Source organism: Somniosus microcephalus, chromosome 11 (genome assembly GCF_052327205.1).
Source record: "Somniosus microcephalus isolate GS21.2 chromosome 11, FLI_Smic_1.0, whole genome shotgun sequence".
Taxonomy (NCBI): Eukaryota; Metazoa; Chordata; class Chondrichthyes; order Squaliformes; family Somniosidae; genus Somniosus; species Somniosus microcephalus.
In genome coordinates, this window is record NC_140997.1 from 138523602 (window position 1) to 138543975 (window position 20374).

Below are 20374 nucleotides of genomic sequence, written 5' to 3' on the forward strand. Positions count from 1 at the left end.
ACACAGCCCCTGTAACTGTTTGTTCTCACACTTCAGCCCATTTTTCAGTTGGCAGCACTTTCAATAATATGCTTTACTTTCTTCTCAAGTCCACCCAGCCCACACACCCAGCCCCAGCCAAATGGCTGGGGTGGAAATCCATAAAAAGCAGTTAACATCAGGGAGATATTAGGAATGAGATTCATGATCAGCACATCCATTTTAACACGTTCACAGAATCAGCACCATAGAATTTCAATTTCTCATCTCTTTCCTCAAACACTTTATATTCTTCAAGTAATCTCTTAAATGTCATGGTTAATCGGCTTCAATAAAAGACGGGCATTTATACGTCACCTTACATGACCTCAGGATGTCCCAAAGGGCTTTACAGCCTTCTCTCTTAGGCAGTTCCTCGGAACCGAGGATGACTTGCTTCCACATTAAAAATGAGTTCGCAGGTGACTGATGAGTGCAATGCGGGACCTACAGTCTCTGTCACAGGTGGGGCAGACGGTGGTTGAAGGGGCGGGTGGGTGGGGTGCTTGGGTTGACGTGCGCTCCTTGCGCTGCCTGCGCTTGGCTTCTGCTTGCGCCGGCGAAGAGACTCGAGGTGTTCGGCGCCTTCCCAGATGCTCCTCCTCCACTTTGTGCGGTCTTGTGCCAGGGATTCCCAGGTGTCGATGGGGTTGTTACACTTTTTCAAGGAGGCTTTGAGGGTGTCCTTGAAGCATTTCCTCTGCCCACCTGGGACTCTCTTGCCGTGCCGGAGCTCCGAGTAGAGCGCTTGTTTTTGGAGCCTCGTATCGGGCATGTGGACAATGTGACCCGTCCATCGGAGCTGATTGAGCGTGGTCAAAGCTTCGATGCTGGGGATGTTGGCCTGAGCAAGAACACTGACGTTGGTGCGCCTATCCTGCCAATGGATTTGCAGGATCTTGCGGAGGCAGCGTTGGTGGTACCTCTCCGGTGCTTTGAGGTGCCTGCTGTACATGGTCCATGTCTCTGAGGTGTATAGCAGGGCGGGTATCACTGCTGCTGTGTAGACCATGAGCTTAGTGCCGGGCTTGAGGTCCTGGTCTTCAAACACTCTCTTCCTCAGGCGACCGAAGGCTGCACTGGCACAGTGAAGGCGGTGTTGGACTTCGTCGTCGCCGTCTGCCCTTGTTGACATAAGGCTCCCGAGGTATGGAAAGTGGTCCACGTTGTCCAAGGCCTTGTCGTGGATTTTGATAATCGGGGGGGCAGTACTGTGTGGCGGGGGCAGGTTGGTAGAGGACCTTTGTCTTACGGATGTTTAGTGTAAGGCCCATGCTCTCGTACGCTTCGGTGAAGGTATTGACGATGGTTTGGAGTTCAATCTCCGAGTGAGCGCGGACGCAAGCATTGTCTGCATACTGTAATTCGACAACAGAGGATGGGCCGACCTTGGATCTGGACTGGAGGCGACGGAGGTTGAACAGTTTCCCGTTTGTTCTGTAAATTAGCTCCACTCCAGTGGGGAGCTTACTGAGGGTGAGATGGAGCATTACAGCAAGGAAGATCGAGAAGAGCGTTGGTGCGATGACACAGCCTTGTTTGACCCCGGTTCGTACGTGAATTGGGTCTGTGGTGGAACTGTTGGTCAGGATCACGGCTTGCATGTCGTTGTGAAGCAGGCGGAGGATGGTGACAAACTTTTGAGGGCAGCCGAATTTGAGGAGGACACTCCATAATCCCTCATGGTTGACAGTGTCAAAGGCCTTTGTGAGATCAAAGAAGGCCATGTACAGCGGTTGGTGCTGTTCCCTGCATTTCTCTTGTAATTGACGTGCGGTGAAGATCATGTCCATTGTGCCCCTTAGTGGGCGGAATCCGCATTGCGACTCTGGGAGGAGCTCTTCGGCCATTGGAAGAAAGTGATTGAGGAGGATTCTTGTGATGACTTTCCCTGTAACAGACAGCAGGGAAACTCCTCTGTAATTTTCTGTTGTGTATTTTGAATGTGTATTAGAATTGTTCCACATGGAATACCGTAGTGGTGATTTGCAATGCACTATGGGAAATGTAGTGCATTGAGTGAAGAAGCACATTGTAAATAAAATGGCCGTTAACTAAACTCTCCACCCCGGAGTCCTTCTTAATTGTTATATAGGTAAGGGTATAAAACCCCTTGAGACACAACAAAACTGGCGACGAGGACGACGGACTTGCGCATCACTTTGCACTGGAATCGGCGATATTTAAAGTAAGAAGTTACTGTCTTTTCTTAATGGTGCGCCCGCAGTTTAGTGCGGATGCAATCGCCTCGTAAAGGTGGCAGTTCGTGTGTTACACAAATAAGAAGGGGGAGAGTAACGATACAGTGAAACGAAGTGGAGGAAAAGGACTGTAAACATTTTTTAAAAAGTGGAGGAAAAGGACTGTAAAGAGAAAAAAAAATAACAAAATGGCTATGCTAACCGGAGCGTTTGGACCATTTGATGAAACGGCGGAGCAATGGAGTGCTTATACAGAGCGTTTCGGACTTTTTGTGACTGCAAATGGCATTAAAGATGACGTGAAAGTGGCGACGTTCCTCAGTGTGATCGGAGCAAAAACATTTGGCTTGTTACGGAGTTTGATGCACCCGGATAAGCCCGGCGCTAAGACATATGATCAGATTGTGGAAGTTTTGGAAACACATTTCGCACCCAACCCGCTGCTGATTGCCGAGAGCTTCAGGTTTCACAAACGAAACCAAGGGGATGGTGAGTCCATAGCCGAATATGTTGCAGTGCTAAAGAAGCTAAATGAGCATTGTGAGTTTGGTGAAACTCTAAATGACACTGTCCGTGATAGGTTTGTGTGTGGATTAAGATGTGAAGCAACACAGAAGCGCTTGCTCACGACTGACAAACTGACGCTTAAATCAGCAGTGGAGCTCGCTGTGTCTATGGAGTTAGCAGCTAAAGATGCACAGCTGTTGGGGGCTGCAACAAGAGTGCACAGGGTAGCAGCTACACTGGATAAGCATGCAAGGGGCGCCAGAGAGTGTTACAGATGTGGAAGGTCAGGTCATCAGCCATCTGACTGCTGGTGTAAAGACCTGACCTGTCGGAAATGTGAAAAGAAAGGACACATTGAACGTGTGTGTAAAGGGCAAAGCAAACAATCCTACACAGAGACACACAAAAACAAACAAGGAAACACATCCAACTGGCGTTCTAAAAAGAAAAACCTACACATGGTGAAACAAGAACAGGAAGACAGTGACACAGACTCTGATGGGGAGCTGAATCTCCATGTGTTAACGGTGAATGGAGGCTCATCAGGCTATGGAGTCACTCCACTACTAGAGGGAATACCGGTCAAAATGGAGCTGGATACGGGGGCCGCTGTCTCCTTGATTTCAGAGAAGCTATTCAAAGAAAAACTGAACCACCTATCACTGACGCCGGCCAAGCTCATCTTAAAGACCTACACTGGGGAAACAGTCCCAATGCTGGGTAAGACGGAGGTCAAGGTGGATCTTAATGGACAAACCGTGATGCTGCCAGTTTACGTGGTCAAGGGTGACTATCCATCCCTGATGGGCAGGCCATGGTTGGAGAAAATTCATCTGGATTGGAAAAAAGTGAATGCGGTGTCAGTCGAAGAGGCGGGGCTAGCGGCAGTGTTGACAAAGCATGCGGCTGTCTTTGAAACTCAAGGTGAAGCCTGACAGCCAGCCACGATTCCTGAAGGCCAGGAACGTTCCCTACGCCCTCAGACCAAAGGTGGAGGCTGACCTGGAGTGTCTGGTCAAGATAGGGGTCCTGGTGCCAGTTTCGCACAGTGAGTGGGCCACGCCCGTGGTACCAGTGATGAAGAGTGATGGCGCGGTTCGCTTATGTTGAGATTTCAAAGTAACAGTGAATCCTGTGCTCTCAGCTGAACAGTACCCCCTCCCCATCATTGAAGATCTTTTCGCGGGTCTAGCAGGCGGTCAGAAGTTTAGCAAGATTGATCTATGCCAAGCCTACGTGCAGATGCATGTAGAAGAGGACTCACAGAAGTACCTCACCATCACCACCCACAAGGGCCTCTACAGGTACTGCCGCCTAACCTTTGGTATAACGTCAGCACCAGCATTGTTTCAGCGGGCTATGGACCAGATCTTAAGCGGCATTCCAGGGGTAAAATGTTATCTCGACGATATCCTTGTCACAGGAAAGGACGACAACGAGCATCTGCAGAACCTGACGAAGACACTGGGAAGACTTGAAGAATATGGCTTACGCATTCGCAAGGACAAATGCGAATTTTTCAAGCCATCAGTGGAGTACCTAGGCCATGTCATCGACGCGGACGGCCTACACACAGCACCGTCGAAAGTGAAAGCCATTGCCGACTCTCCTGCACCTGCAAATGTCGGCCAGCTGCGGTCATTCTTCGGTCTCCTGAACTATTACGGAAAGTTTATTCCACAGCTGGCATCACTGTTGAAGCCATTACATGAGTTGCTGTGTCAAGGCAAGGCCTGGGCATGGACGAAGGAGTGCGAAGCTGCATTCAAGAAAGCCAAAGCAGCTTTGACTGACCCCAGAGTGTTGACGCACTTTGACCCGTCGTTGCAGATTCAGCTGGCCTGTGACGCGTCGCCTTATGGCGTCCCACATCTTTCCCTCAGGCGAAGAGAAGCCGATTGCATTCGCATCAAGGTCCCTGAGCAAGGCGAAGGTGAAATACCCGCAGATCAAAAAAGAGGCTTTGTGCATCATCTTTGGAATCAAAAAGTTCCATCACTACTTGTTCGGAAGGAAATTCACCTTGCTGACGGATCATCGTCCTCTGACATCGATCTTTGGTCCACACACAGGAATACCCTCCCTGGCAGCGTGCAGGATGCAGCGCTGGGCGCTGATGTTAAACGTTCACAATTACAACATCAAATACTGGAGGCCAGCAGCACATGGCAATGCGGATGGATTGTCAAGCCTTCCGCTGCCTGTGCCCTCTGAAGGCTGTGAGCAGAAGATTTTCTACTTTGACATGGTGAGCAATGCCCCTGTCACGGCCCGGCAGGTCAAGAAAGAGACCAAAGTGGACCCTACGCTATCCAAGGTGCTGGATCGGGTGATGTGAGGAGACGGATCACGGGTGTCAGACGCACCACCTGAGCTCCTACCTTACCTGTCAAGAGGGAAGGAGTTGTCTGTCACGTCAGGATGCCTCCTTTGGGGCATGCGAGTGATCATACCACCAAAGCTGTGGAAACATGTCCTCAACGAGCTGCACTCAGGACATTGTGGTATTGTTCGGATGAAGGAGCTGGCACGAAGCTACTTCACAGAATCACAGAATCACAGAAACCCCACAGTGCAGATAGAGGTCATTTCGGCCCATCGAGCCTGCACCGACACATATCCCACCCGATCCCCGTAACCCCTACACCAACACATATCCCACCCTACCCCCGTAACCCCACGTATTTAATCCCCCTAACACTAAGGGTCAATTTATCATAGCCAATCAACCTAACCCGCACATCTTTGAACTGTGGGAGGAAACCGGAGCACCCGGAGGAAACCCACGCAAACACGGGGAGAATGTGCAAACTCCACACAGACAGTCGCCCGAGGCCGGATTCGAACCCTGGTCCCTGGCGCTGTGAGGCAACAGTGCTAACCACTATGCCACCGTGCTGGATCATGAAATTGAAGTTGAAGCGAAATCATGCCCATCATGCGAGACAACCAGGGATATGCCAAGAGCAGCGCCACTGCATCCATGGGAATGGCCGGCGACACCGTGGCAACGGATCCATCTGGACTTCGCGGGACCAGTGGAAGGAGCGATGTTCCTGGTCGCGGTGGACTCCCATTCCAAATGGCCGGAGGTTGCAGTAATGTCCACTACCACTACGGAGAAAACCATCGAGACTCTGAGAGAGATGTTCGGGCAATTTGGTCTGCTGGAGCAGATTGTAACCAACAATGGAACACAGTTCACATCCCAGGAGATGGAGGAGTTCCTCAAGAGCAATGGAATCCAGCACACGTTCTCCGCGCCTTATCATCCATCCACGAATGGATTGGCGGAGAGATTTGTCAGAACGCTGAAACGCGCGTTGAAAGCGGCAAGAAGTGATGCTCCTCTAAAGCAGCGCCTGAATGCTTTCTTGCTGAAATACTGAAACACACCTCATGCTACGACTGGAGCATCTCCTGCTTACCTACTCATGGGAAGGCAGCTATGGACACGCCTTGACCTGCTGAGGCCAGCGTCCACAGAAGCAGTGGTGCACGCCAATCAGCAGGATCAAGTCAGCAGACGAGCTCAGAGGTCCAAAGAACGACACTTTGTGGTGGGGGGCAAAGTCCTCGTGCGTAACTACACCACCCCGGAGCGGTGGGTCCCGGCTACGGTCATTCGAAAGACGGGCCCCGTTTCATACCGAGTCCGCACCGGAGACGACCGAACATGGAGACGGCATGTAGACCAGTTACTGCCAAGACAGTCGCCACAGGTAACCCAAGAAACAGAGGATCAAGGACCTGCTGGAGGCTCCAGTAGGGACTGGTCGTCTGACCCTGAGACGGTGGCACCATCCACTCTTGTGCCATCGAGGGAGGAAGCCACGCCTGAAGGGTCACGGGAGAGCCAGCCAGAGCCTGCTCCTGAGACTAGGCGTTACCCCCAAAGAGAAAGGCAGCCTCCAGAGTGCCTTAGTTACAGTTAGTGCTAACCTGTGTGCATGGGGCAGAATAATCCCCAGGGTTAGCGGAATGTAGAGGCAGTCTACCCTCTCTTCCAAAGTTATAGTCATTTTCAGTTATTCTGTTTGGTGGACATTCTATTTTAAGGGGGAGGAAATATGTTGTGTATTTTGAATGTGTATTAGAATTGTCCCACATGGGATACCGTAGTGGTGATTTGCAATGCACTATGGGAAATGTAGTGCATTGAGTGAAGAAGCACATTGTAAATAAAATGGCCGTTAACTAAACTCTCCACCCCGGAGTCCTTCTTAATTGTTATATAGGTAAGGGTATAAAACCCCTTGAGACACAACATTACCGCAATCGGACTTGTCACCTTTCTTGAAGATGGTCACAATTACGTCATCTCTGAGATTCCCTGGCATGCTCTCCTCCTTCCAGATAAGAGAAATTAGTTCATGAATTCGCGCCAGTAGTGCTTCTCCACCATGCTTTAGTGCCTGAGCGGGGATTCCATCTGCTCATGAGGCCTTGTTGTTCTTCAGTTGTCAGATGGCCTTTTCAACCTCATGCCGGGCTGGGGTTGTGCTGAGATGGTGGTGGGTAGCATGCTGTGGGATGGAGTTGAGGACACTCACGTCGAAGACAGAGTCGCAGTTAAGGAGATCTTCGAAGTGCTCCTTCCAGCGGGCACTGACCGCCTCTCTGTCCTTGATGAGTACCTCTCCGTTCTTGGCCCACAGTGGGGTAGGGCCTTGGGTGCTTGGGCTGTAGATGGTCTTGACTGCGCTAAAGAATCCACACACGTCGTGGTTGGCGGCTAGCTGCTGGATCTCCTGTGCTTTCTCCACTCACCATCTGTTCTTTAGGTCGCGAGTTTTTTGTTGGACCTTGGCCTTCTGGCCTCTGTAGAGTTGCTTTCTTGCTCTCGAGTTCTGTTGCTGTTTCCAGATCAGGAATGCCTTGCACTTGCGGCTCATTAGCTCCTGGATCTCCTGGTCATTCTCGTCAAACCAGTCTTGGTGTTTCCTGGTCGAGTGACCGAGCGTCTCTTCACAGGTGTTGATTATGGAGGCCTTGAGTGCAGACCAGGCGCTGTGGACACTCTGTGTCTCTGCATCATTGCGAGTCGTCAGGTTGTTTGTGAGGCGCAAGCTGAATAGGGCTTTCTTAGCGGGTTCTTTGAGTGCTCCAGCGTTAATTTTCCTGCGGCATTGTTTCTGTTGCCGCCGCTGTTTTGGGGCTACATTGATGGAGATGACAGAGTGGATTAGGCGGTGGTCTGTCCAGCAGTCATCGGCTCCTGTCATGGCGCGGGTGATGCGGATGTCCTTGCGGTCCCTCACTCGGACGATTAAGTACTTTTGAAGTGTAGTCACTGTTTTAATGTAGGAGACGTGGCCGCTAATTTGTGCACAGCAAGGTCCCACAAACAGCAATGTGATATTGACCAGATCATCAGTTTTACTGATGTTGGTTGGGGGATAAATATTGGCCAGGACACAGGGGAGAACACCATTGCCCTGCTTCGAAATAGTGCTATCAGATCATTTACATCCACCCGAGAGAGCAGACGGGGCCTCGGTTTAACGTCTCATCCAAAAGATGTGCATTGAGCGCTGCTGGAGTTTTGCTAAGTGGGAGAAAAATCATTTAAGTGTATTTTGTGAATTTTAGTGTGTTAAGGAGTCAATTATTTGAAGTAAGTTTAATTTTTTAAGGGTTTTTTAAACTCTTGGGCAGTTTAAACCGGAAGTAGAATCCGGGTATAAAAGGGGAGGGGCTAGTGCAGTGCACGGAGTGCTTTGTGCATTGAGTGCTGCTGGAGTTTTGCTAAGTGGGAGAGTTCGGACAAGTGGGAGGTGAGGGTGTGTTTTTTGCTCTGTTTTGTTCCCCACTCCCAGGCTTAGACAGCACTGTGGAGGCGGAGCAGCGAGACGAGGCAACCAAACAGACCCCACAGACAGTATTCAAGGAGGAGGTTGGTGATCAGCTGGTTGGTTGGTTTTCTTCCTTCTCATCTCTTTTATACCTTTAAGTTGGTAAGTCCTATTGAATAGTGGTGTGACATTATCATCTATATCCGGGCAGGGTCTTCATAACTAATAATAAGAAATTTAATTAATTATATAGAATGGAGCAGGTGATGTGTTACTGTTGCGAGATGTGGGAGCCGGTGGTCCCCATTGAGGCTCACGGTGATTACATCTGCGACAAGTGTTTGCTGCTAGAGGAACTCAAGTTCCATGTTATGGAGCTTGAGACCGAGCTTCAGACACTGCGACACATCAGGGAGGGGGAGAAGTTCCTGGACTCTATGTTTCAGGAGATGGTCACACCTATGAAGTTAACTACTGCAGATGTAGTCCGTGGTCAGGGACAGGACGGTGTGACTACGAGTGAGGAAGGTACAGGGATCCAGGATGTAGTGTTGAAGGAGACGCAGCCCTTGTTCTTGTCCAGCAGGATCGAGGTTCTTACTCCCTGTGAGGGCGGGAGCGGGGACTGCAGGGAGGATGAGCAACCTGGCCACAGCACCGTGGTACAGGGGGCCATTCAAGTGGAGGGAGTAAAAAGAAATGTTGTAATGGTAGGGGATAGTATCATTAGGGGGACAGATAGGGTTCTCTGCAGTCAAGAGCGGGAGTCCCGAAGGCTGTGTTGCCTGCCCGGTGCCAGGGTTAAGGACATCTCTTCTGGGCTGGAAAGAAACTTGGAGTGGGAGGGGGAGGATCCAGTTGTCGTGGTCCATGTTGGTACAAACGACGTAGCTAGGACAAGGAAGATGGTTCTGTTAAAGGAGTATGAGCAGCTAGGGATCAAATTAAAAAACAGAACCTCAAGGGTAATAATCTCTGGGTTATTACCTGAGCCACAAGCGAATTTGGCTAGGATAAATAAAATTAAAGAGTTAAATGCGTGGCTCAAAGACTGGTGTGGGAGAAATGGGTTTTGCTTCTTGGGACACTGGCACCAGTACCAGTACTGGCACAGAGGGAGCTGTTCCGTTGGGACGGACTCCACTTGGCCAGTGCTGGGACCAGAGTCCTGGCGAATCATATAACTAGGGCTGTAGAGAGGGCTTTAAACTAATTAGTGGGGGGGAGGTTTCTAGAGAGCAAATAATAGAAATGACATAGACTTAGGTAGCAGTGGGGGAATTAAAAAACAGAACGTGTCAGGAAGGGACAGAAGGTATGGAGTAAAAAGTAAAGTACTAAAAAGGGAAAAAACAGGAACTAAGTGTTACAAAACATATTTGAAAGTTCTTTATCTGAATGCACGTAGCATTCGTAACAAAATGAATGAGTTAACGGCACAAATAACGACATATGGGTATGATCTTGTGGCCATTACAGAAACATGGCTGCAGGGTGACCATGACTGGGAATTAAACATACCAGGTTATTTAACAATCAGGAAGGACAGGCAGGAAGGGAGAGGAGGTGGGGTGGCTATGTTAATAAAGGAAGGAATCACTATAATACAGAGAAATGATATTGGGTCAAAGGAGCAGGATAGTGAAACAGTTTGGGTGGAGATAAGGAATAATAAGGGGAAAAAAACACTAGTGGATGTAGTCCATAGGCCTCCGAACAGTTGCAACTCTGTTGGACGGTGTATTAATCAGGAAATAGTTGAGGCTTGTAAGAAGGGAACAGCTATAATTATGGGGGATTTTAATTATCATATTAATTGGACAAATCAAATTGGGCAGGGCAGCCTTGAGGATGAGTTCATTGAGTGTATTAGGGATGGGTTTCTTGAGCAGTATGTAACTGAACCGACCAGGGGGCAAGCAACCTTAGATTTGGTCCTGTGTAATGAGACAGGATTAATTAAAAATGTCCTAGTAAAGGATCCCCTTGGAATGAGTGACCATAACATGGTTGAGTTCCATATTCAATTAGAGGGTGAGAAGGTTGGATCTCAAACAAGCGTGCTGAGCTTGAATAAAGGAGACTATGAAGGTATGAGAGCGGAATTGATTAGAGTGGACTGGGAAAATAGATTAAAGGGTAAGACGGTACATGATCAGTGGTGTACATTTAAGGAGTTATTTTACAACTTCCAAAAAATATATATTCCACTGAGGAAAAAAGGGTGTAAAAGAAAAGATAGCCATCCGTGGCTAAGTAAAGTAATTAAGGATAGTATCCGACTAAAAACAAGGGCATATAAGGTAGCCAAATCTAGTGGGAGGATGGAAGATTGGGAAGTCTTTAAAAGACAGCAAAAAATAACTAAAAGATTGATTAAGAAAGGGAAGATAGACTATGAAAGTAAATTAGCAAAAAATATAAAAACAGACAGCAAAAGTTTCTATAGTTATATAAAAAGAAAAAGGGTGGCTAAAGTAAATGTTGGTCCCTTAGAGGATGAGACTGGGAAATTAATGGTGGGAAACATGGAGATGGCAAAAACACTGAACAATTATTTTGTATCAGTCTTTACAGTAGAGGACACTAAGAATATCCCAACACTGGACAAACAGGGGGCTCTAGGGGGGGAGGAACTAAATACGATTAAAATCACTAAGGAAGTGGTACTTGGTAAAATAATGGGACTCAAGGCGGATAAATCCCCTGGACCTGATGGCTTGCATTCTAGGGTCTTGAGGGAAGTGACGGTAGGGATTGTGGATGCATTGGTAATAATTTTCCAAAACTCACTGGACTCAGCAAAGGTCCCGGCAGATTGGAAAACTGCTAATGTAACACCCTTATTTAAAAAGGGTAGTAGGCAGAAGGCTGGAAACTATAGACCTGTTAGCCTAACATCTGTGGTTGGTAAAATGTTAGAGTCCATTATTAAGGAGACAGTAATGGGACATTTGGATAAACATAATTTAATAGGACAAACTCAGCATGGTTTCATGAAGGGGAAGTCATGTTTGACAAATTTGCTTGAGTTTTTTGAGGAAGTAACATACAGGGTGGATAAAGGGGAACCAGTGGACGTAGTGTATTTAGACTTCCAAAAGGCATTTGACAAGGTGCCACACAAAAGATTATTGCTCAAGATAAAAAATCACAGGATTGGGGGTAATATTCTGGCGTGGGTGGAGGATTGGCTCTCTAACAGAAAGCAGAGAGTTGGGATAAATGGTTCGTTCTCAGATTGGCAACCAGTAACTAGTGGTGTTCCGCAGGGGTCAGTGCTGGGTCCCCAACTCTTTACAATCTATATTAACGATTTGGAGGAGGGGACCGAGTGTAACATATCAAAGTTTGCAGATGATACAAAGATGGGACGGAAAGTAGTGAGTGAGGAGGACATAAAAAACCTGCAAAGGGACATAGACAGGCTAAGTAAGTGGGCAGAGATTTGGCAGATGGAATACAATACTGGAAAGTGTGAGGTTATGCACTTTGGCAGGAAAAATCATAGAGCAAGTTATTATCTTAATGGCAAGAATCTGGAAAGTACTGTAGCACAAAGGGATCTGGGGGTCCTGGTGCACGAAACTCAAAAAGTTAGTATGCAGGTACAACAAGTGATCAAGAAGGCCAATGGAATGTTGGCTTTTATTGCTAGGGGGATGGAATATAAAAACAGGGAGGTATTGCTGCAGTTGTACAAGGTATTGGTGAGACCGCACCTGGAATACTGCATACAGTTTTGGTGTCCATACTTAAGAAAAGACATACTTGCTCTCGAGTCAGTACAAAGAAGGTTCACTCGGTTAATCCCGGGGATGAGGGGGTGGTCATATGAGGAGAGGTTGAGTAGATTGGGACTCTACTCATTGGAGTTCAGAAGAATGAGAGGCGATCTTATTGAAACATATAAGATTGTGAAGGGGCTTGATCGGGTGGATGCGGTGAGGATGTTCCCAATGATGGGTGAAACTAGAACTAGGGGGCATAATCTCAAAATAAGGGGCTGCTCTTTCAAAACTGAGATGAGGAGAAACTTCTTCACTCAGAGGGTGGTAGGTTTGTGGAATTTGCTGCCCCAGAAAGCTGTGGAAGCTACATCATTAAATAAATTTAAAACAGAAATAGATAGTTTCCTAGAAGTAAAGGGAATTAAGGGTTACGGGGAGTGGGCAGGAAATTGGACGAGTCTAGGTTCGGAATGGTCATGGCCCTGTGGGTAGTGGAGTAGGCCCAGGGGCCGTGTAGCCTGGTTCTGCTCCTACTGTGTTCTAATTCTGTGTTAGATTTCAGGAGATGGTTTTATTCCTGTTCCTGGCTGGGGTGGAGATTGCCTTTACAGAAGGTAAGTACTGTAGAAAATATAGGGACAGAGTGATCTCCTGGAAGAATTTCGATCACCTAGATGGGTCGGAGAGGAATTTCCCAGATTTTTTTCTCCCAAATTGGCCATTGGGTCTTTATCTGGTTTTCCGCCTCTCCCGGGAGATTACATGGGTTCGGGTGGATGCAGAGTGATAGAAGATTTGCGGTTAGGATCAGATCAGCCATGATCTTATTGAATGGTGGAGCAGGCTCGAGGGGCCGATTGGCCTACTCCTGCTCCTATTTCTTATGTTCTTATGTTCTTATGTTGACACCTCCAACAGTGCAGCACTCCCTCAGTACTGCACTGGAGTGTCAGCCCATATTTTGTGCTCAAGTCTCTGGAGTGAGACATGAACCCATAATCTTCTGACTCAGGCAAGTGTGCGACCACAGCCACATCTGACACCTAATAGCCAAATAAATGAAAACATGCATTTTCAGACCCGGTCTGGCCTATGTGACTCCAGTCCGACGCCCAATATGTTTGGCTCTTAACAGCCCTCTGAACTGGCCTACCAAGCCACTCAGTTGTACAAGGGCAACTAGGGATGGGCAACATGGCCAGCGATGCCCACATCCCAAGAATGAATACAGAAGTTTGGTCAGAGCAAGAGTTCAGTAGAGAGAGAGTTGGGCTGATCCATTAGATGACATCGGGTTAGAATCGCTCGTCAACCAGTGGCTGAATTATCCGGGCAGGGCAGGTAAGGCGAGTGTTGTACAGAAATGATACCATGTGGCAGATACTGGAAGCCAAGAGTGTCCAGGACAACCGCAACTGCAAGAAATGGCTCCAGTCAGACTCACTTGAGCTCAAAATCAGCAGGAGACACTTACGTACGTACGTGAGGAGGAGGGCAATGGGTAATAATCAGGGGAGGGGGACGAGACAGGCAGAACAGGTACAGGGTTCCTGAGAGTCTGAAACCGTCCGACAGTTATATCGTGCTGGATGTCTGTGATGTGGCCAAATAAATGAGAACTTGCATTTTACATAATATCTAACATCCCAAAGCACTTCACTACCAGTCAATTACTTACATCAGCCAATTTGTGCATAGCGAGGACCCACAAACCGAACACCCAGTTAATTTTTTTGTTAGTACTGATTGAGGGAGGAATGTTGGCCAAGATACCAGCAGAAACATCAGGAGAATGCCCTCCTTTTCTTCATTAGTTGCATTGGATCTTTTGTGTTATCGGAACATTTCATTCGAAATTATCAACTGTCCGGCCTCTGTCCCTCCACCCTCAGTAAGCTTCAGCTCATCCAAAACTCTGCTGTCGTATTCTAACCTGGACCAAGTCCCGTTCACCTATCACTCCTACCCTCGCTGACCAACCTTGGCTGGTTCCCCAACACGTCCAATTTAAAGTTCTCAACTTCATGTTTAAACCCCTTCATGGCCTTGCCCTTATCCATCTCTGTAAACTCTTCCAGTTCTACTACCAAGCTCTCCAATTCTCTGACTATGGCTTCTAATGCATCCTCCCTCTCCCTTCGTCCCACCATTGGTGGCGTGCCTTCAGCCATCTCGGCCCCACACTCCGGAATTGCCTCACTAAACCCCTCTGCCTCCCTCTGCTCCTGCAAGACCCTCCTTAAAACCCACCTCTTTGACCAAGCTTCTGGTCACCCCTCCGAGTATCTCCTTTGGTTCAGCCTCCATTCTTTGATTACATCTCCGTAAACACATTGGAACATTTTTATATATTAAAGGTGCTACATAAATGCAAGTTGTTGCTGCAGCAATACAGCACTGCCACAGTAATAGATTATGCCCTCAAATCCTGAAGCGGGCCTCAAGCCCATAATCTTCAGAGTGAACATTCCAGCAAGGAACCAAACAGACATTGTGGTGATGTTTTCCATGTTGTAAGAACCCTTTGTATGAAATAAATCTTCTAAGTTCCCCTTTCTTGGTTCTACTACGAATGCTAAACTTTTTTATTCATTCCTGGGATGTGGGCATCGCTGGAAAGACCAGCATTTATTGCCCATCCCTAGTTGCCCTTGAGAAGGTGGTGGTGAGCCGCCTTCTTGAACCACTGCAGTCCCTCTGATGAAGAACTCCCACAGTGCTGATAGGGAGGGAGTTCCAGGATTTTCACCCAGCGACGATGAAGTGATGGCGATATCTTTCCAAGTCAGGATGGTGTGTAACTTGGATGGGAACTTGCAGGTGATGGTGTTCCCATGCGCCTGCTGCCCTTGTCCTTCTAGGTGGTAGAGGTCACGAAGCCTTGGTGAGTTGCTGCAGTGCATCTTGTAGATGGTACACACTGCAGCCACGGTGTGCCGGTGGTGGAGGGAGTGAATGTTTAGGTGGTGGATGGACTGCCAATCAAGCAGGCTGCTTTGTCCTGGATGGTGTCGAGCTTCTTGAGTGTTGTTGGAGGCAAATGGAGAATATTCCATTACACTCCTGACTTGTGCCTTGTAGATGGTGGAAAGGCTTTGTGGAATCAGGAGGTGAGACATTTGCTGCAGAATACTCAGTCTCTGACCTGCTCTTGTTGCCACAGTATTTATGTGGCTGGTCCAGTTATGTTTCTGGTCAATGGTGACCCCCCAGGATGTTGATGGCGGGGGATTCAGCGATGGTAATGCCATTGAATGTCAAGGGGTGGTGGTTAGACTGTTGCTTGTTGGAGATTGTCAGTGCCTGGATCTTGTGTGGCGCGAATGTTACTTGCCACTTAGCAGCCCAAGTCTGAATAATGTCCAGGTCTTGCTGCATGCGGGCATGGACTGCTTCATTATCTGAGGAGTTGTGAATGGAACTGAGCACTGTGCAATCATCAGCGAACATCCCCACTTCAGACCTTATGATGGAGGGAAGGTAATTGATGAAGCAGCTGAAGATGGTTGGGCTTAGGACACAGCCCTGAAGAACTCCTGCAGAGATATCCTGGGGCTGTGATGATTGACCTCCAACAACCACAACCATCTTCCTTGGTGCTAGGTATGACTCTAGCCAGTGGAGAGTTTTCCCCCTGATTCCCATTGACTTCAATTTTACTAGGGCTCCTTGATGCCACACTCAGTCAAATGCTGCCTTGATGTCAAGGGCAGTCAATCTCACCTCACCTCTGGAATTCAGCTCTTTAGTCCATGTTTGGACCAAGGCTGTAATGAGGTCTGGAGCTGAGTGGTCCTGTGCGAAACCAAACTGAGCGTCGGTGAGCAGGTTATTCGTAAGTGCCGCTTGATAGCACTGTCGACGACACCTTCCATCACTTTGCTGATGATTGAGAGTAGACTGATGGGGCGGTAATTGGCCGGATTGGATTTGTCCTGCTTTTTGTGGACAGGACCTACCTGGGCAGTTTTCCACATAGTCGGATAGATGCCAGTGTAGTAGCTATACTGGAACAGCTTGGCTAGAGGTGCGGCTAGTTCTGGAGCACAAGTCTTCAGCACGACAGCTTGGATGTTGTCGGGGCCCATAGCCTTTGCTGTATCCAGTGCACTCAGCTGTTTCTTGATATCATATGGAGTGAATCGAATTGGCTAAAGACTGGCTTCTGTGATCGTGGGGACCTCAGAAGGAGGCCGATATCAATTATTCACTCGGCACTTCTGGCTGAAGATGGTTGAAAACACTTCAGCCTTGTCTTTTGCATTCGTGTGCTGGTGTGCCACGTGCTAGTCAGAATAGAAATAGAAGGATATTTCAGATGAATACGTGTCTAGAGGAATGGTGCAAGGGGGAGGGATTCAAATTCCTGGATATTGGAACCGGTTCTGGGGGAGGTGGGACCAGTACAAACTGGACGGTTTGCACCTGGGCAGGACCGGGACTGATGTCCTAGGGGGAGTGTTTGCTAGTGCTGTTGGGGAGGGTTTAAACTAAAATGGCAGAGGGTTGGGAACCTGTGCAGGGAGACAGAGGAAAGGGAAGCAAGGATAGAAGCAAAAGACAGGAAGGAGAAAAGCAAAAGTGGAAGGCAGAGAAATCAAGTGTGTAAATCAAACAGGGCCACAGTAAATAAGAATTCTAAAAGGACTAAGAGTGTTAATAAAACAAGCCTGAAGGCTTTGTGTCTTAATGCGAGGAGCATTCGTAATAAGGTGGATGAATTAGCTGTGTAAATAGATGTAAACGGATATGATATGATTGGGATTATGGAGACATGGCTCCAGGGTGACCAAGGCTGGGAATTCAACATCCAGGGGTATTCAATATTCAGGAAGGACAGGCAAAAAGGAAAAGAAGGTGGGGTAGCATTGCTGGTTAAAGAGGAGATTAACACAATAGTAAGGAAGGATATTAGCTCTGATGATGTGGAATCTGTATGGGTAGAGCTGAGAAATACGAAGGGGCAGAAAACGTTAGTGGGAGTTGTGTACAGACCCCCAAACAGTAATGCTGAGCTTGGGGATGGCATTAAACGGGAAATTAGAGATGCGTGCAATAAGGGCACAGCAGTTATTATGGGTGACTTTAATCTACATATAGACTGGGCTAACCAAATTAGTAACAATACTGTGGAGGAGGAATTCCTAGAGTGTATACGGGATGGTTTCCTGGACCAATATGTCGAGGAACCAACTAGAGATCAGGCCATCTTAGACTGGGTATTATGTAATGAGAAAGGATTAATTAGCAATCTTGTTGTGCGAGGCCCCTTGGGGAGGAGCAATCATGATATGATAGAATTCTTCATTAAGATGGAGAGTGAAGTAGTTGACTCAGAGACTAGGGTCCTGAATTTAAATAAAGGAAACTATGATGGTATGAGGCGCGAGTTGGCTAGGATGGCTTGGGGAACGTTACTTAAAGGGTTGACGGTGGATCGGCAATGGCAAACACTTAAAGATCGCACGGATGAACTATAGAATTTGTTCATCCCTGTCTGGCAGAAAAATAAAACAATAAAGGTGGCAGAACTGTGGCTAACAAGGGAAATTAGGGATAGCATAAGATCTAAGGAGAGGACATATAAATTGGCCAGAAAAAGCAGCAAACCTGAGGATTGGGAGCAGTTTAGGATTCAGCAAAGGAGGACGAAAGGATTAATTAAGAGGGGGAAAATAGAGTATGAGAGTAAGCTTGCAGGGAACATAAAAATTGACTGTAAAAGCTTCTATAGATATGTGAAGAGAAAAAGATTGGTGAAGTCAAGCGTAGGTCCCTTGCAGTCAGAATCAGGGGAATTTATAATGGGGAACAAAGAAATGGCTGACCAATTAACTACATACTTTGATTCTGTCTTCACAAAGCTGAAACACAAATAACCTCCCAGAGATGTCAGGGAACATAGGGTCTAATGAGAGAGAGGAATTGAATGAAATCAGTATTCGTAGGGAAATGGTGTTAGGGAAATTGAAGGGATTGAAGGCCGATAAATCCCCAGGGTCTGATAATCTATATCCTAGGGTACTTAAGGAAGTGGCCCTAGAAATAGTGGATGCATTGCTGGTCATCTTCCAAAATTCTATAGACGCTGGCACAGTTCCCATGGATTGGAGGGTAGTTAATGTAACCGTACTATTTAAAAAAGGTGGTAGAGAGAAAACGGGGAATTATAGAGCCTAACATCGGTAGTGTGGAAAATGCTAGAGTCCATTATTTATCTATCTATCTATATATATAAATCGGTACATCTGTCTGTCTGTCTGTCTGTCATTCTGTCATTCTGTCTGTCATTCTGTCTGTCATCGCCTGTGCGTCTGTCGGGCTATGCGCTCGAAAGTTACAGGGCGTACCTACGCGCGCGTTACCTCCAAAGAAAGCTTACGCTTCCAAGACGGTTTTAAGCGTATTTACGTTTCGGCCGGGCTAAAATCGCGCCCGCGCTATCCCAAAAACCTTCAACGTTCCGCTCATTAGCATCTCATTATCCGCTCATTAGCAACAGAGTGACCTCGAGCTCGACCAATCGTACGCCGGGTTGCTGGCGTGTGCCGCCGGGCCAATCGGTGCATGTGTGGCGGGCCTTATCGTTCTGAACCGAGGTGAGTCGCCGCCATCTTGATTCCAAACTTTTCCTTTCTTTTTCCCGCTTTCTGCATCTTTAAAAAAAAACGTTGCTTTTAAAACACATATTGTTTTAAAAAAAAATGATTTAGAAATGAATTAACTTATCTAATCTCATTAATTTTCCTACCTTTCCCCGTTTTTCCAGGTAGGCCTCGAAGCCTCGGCTTCTCCTTCGCACCCATGCCCGAGCTAGGCACCTCCCGGCCCCACTCGAAGGCTGGAGGGCCGAGCCTCAGCCCAGCGCCGCTAGGGTGCGCGCGCAGCAGGAGCTGAGACGCGGCGTCTCTCTCTGGCTCGGCCGGGGGGCGGGTCTTGCTGAGCGTCAGGCGTCACCCTGGCAACCGGCCCCCCGGCCGTCTTGCACAGCCGCAATCGGCGGTCTTCACCTCGGGGGGGGGGGGGCGCGACCCTCGGGGGGAGGCGCGACCCTCGGGGGGGCCGACCCTCGGGGGGGGCCGTGACCCTCTGCGGGGGCCGCGACCCTCGGGGGGGGCCGCGCGCGCAGCAGGAGCAGCTGAGACGCGGCGTCTCTCTCTCTTGCTCGGCCGGGGGGCGGGGCTTGGTCAGCGTCACGGTTACCCTGGCAACCGGGCCCGCCGGCCGAGCCAGAGAGAGACGCCGCGTCTCAGCTCCTGCTGCGCGCGCAATCGGCGGTCTTCATCTCGGGGGGGGGGAGGCTGCGACCCTCGGGGGAGGGGGGCCGCGACCCTCGGGGGGGGCGCGACCCTCGGGGGGGGGCGCGACCCTCGGGGGGGCGACCCTCGGGGGGGGCGCGACCCACCGGGGGGGGCCCCCGCCCTCCCTCTCCCCCCCGCCCTCCCTCCCCCCCCATTTTTCCCCTCCCCCCTCCCTTCCCTCCTCCCTTCCCCCCCTCCCTTCCCCCCCCGCCCTCCCTTCCCCCCTGCCCTCCCTTCCCCCCCCCGGCCCCCCCGCCCTCCCTTCCCCCCCTCCCTTCCCCCCTCCCTTCCCCCCCCACCCCCGCCCTCCCTTCCCGCCCGCCCCGTCCTCCCTTCCCCGCCCTCCCCTCCCCCCTCTCCCTCCCCCTCCCCTCCCCCCCTCCCCTCCCCCCTTCCCTCCCCTCCCTCCCTCCCCTCCCCTCCCCCCTTCTCCTCCCCCCTCCCCTCCCCTCCCTCTCTTCCCCCAGTCGCTCTCTCTCTTCCCCCAGTAGCTCTCTCTCTTCCCCCCAGTCGCTCTCTCTCTTCCCCCCAGTCGCTCTCTCTCTTCCCCCCAGTCGCTCTCTCTTTCTCTCTCTTCCCACCAGTCGCTCTCTCCCCCCCAGTCTCTCTCTTCTCCCCCAGCCTCTCTCTCTCTCTTCCAACAACAACATGCCCTCAAAAAACCCTCGGCACCGCCGGGCACTCCAGCTAGTATCTATCTATATATATATAATTGCTCTTCTGTCTGTCTGTCTGTCCTCTATACACTCAAAAGTTATGGAGCGTACCTACACGTGTGTTACATCAAAAGAAAGCTTATGATTCCGGAACGGTCATAAGCG

At 49.1% G+C, this 20374-nt stretch overlaps 1 protein-coding gene across 2 annotated transcripts in view; it reads right to left on the reverse strand.

Moving 5' to 3' along the window:
* bap1 (BRCA1 associated deubiquitinase 1) overlaps positions 1 to 19073 on the reverse strand; it is a 79663-nt gene extending 60590 nt beyond the window's left edge. For both annotated transcript variants that reach the window (XM_086001306.1, XM_086001304.1), the window contains exon 1: positions 19004 to 19073. In XM_086001306.1, coding sequence (XP_085857432.1) covers positions 19004 to 19058 — 55 coding nt within the window. In that variant the 5' untranslated portion in view covers positions 19059 to 19073. The remainder of the gene's footprint in view (positions 1 to 19003) is intronic.
* Between the last annotated feature and the right edge of the window lie 1301 nt (positions 19074 to 20374).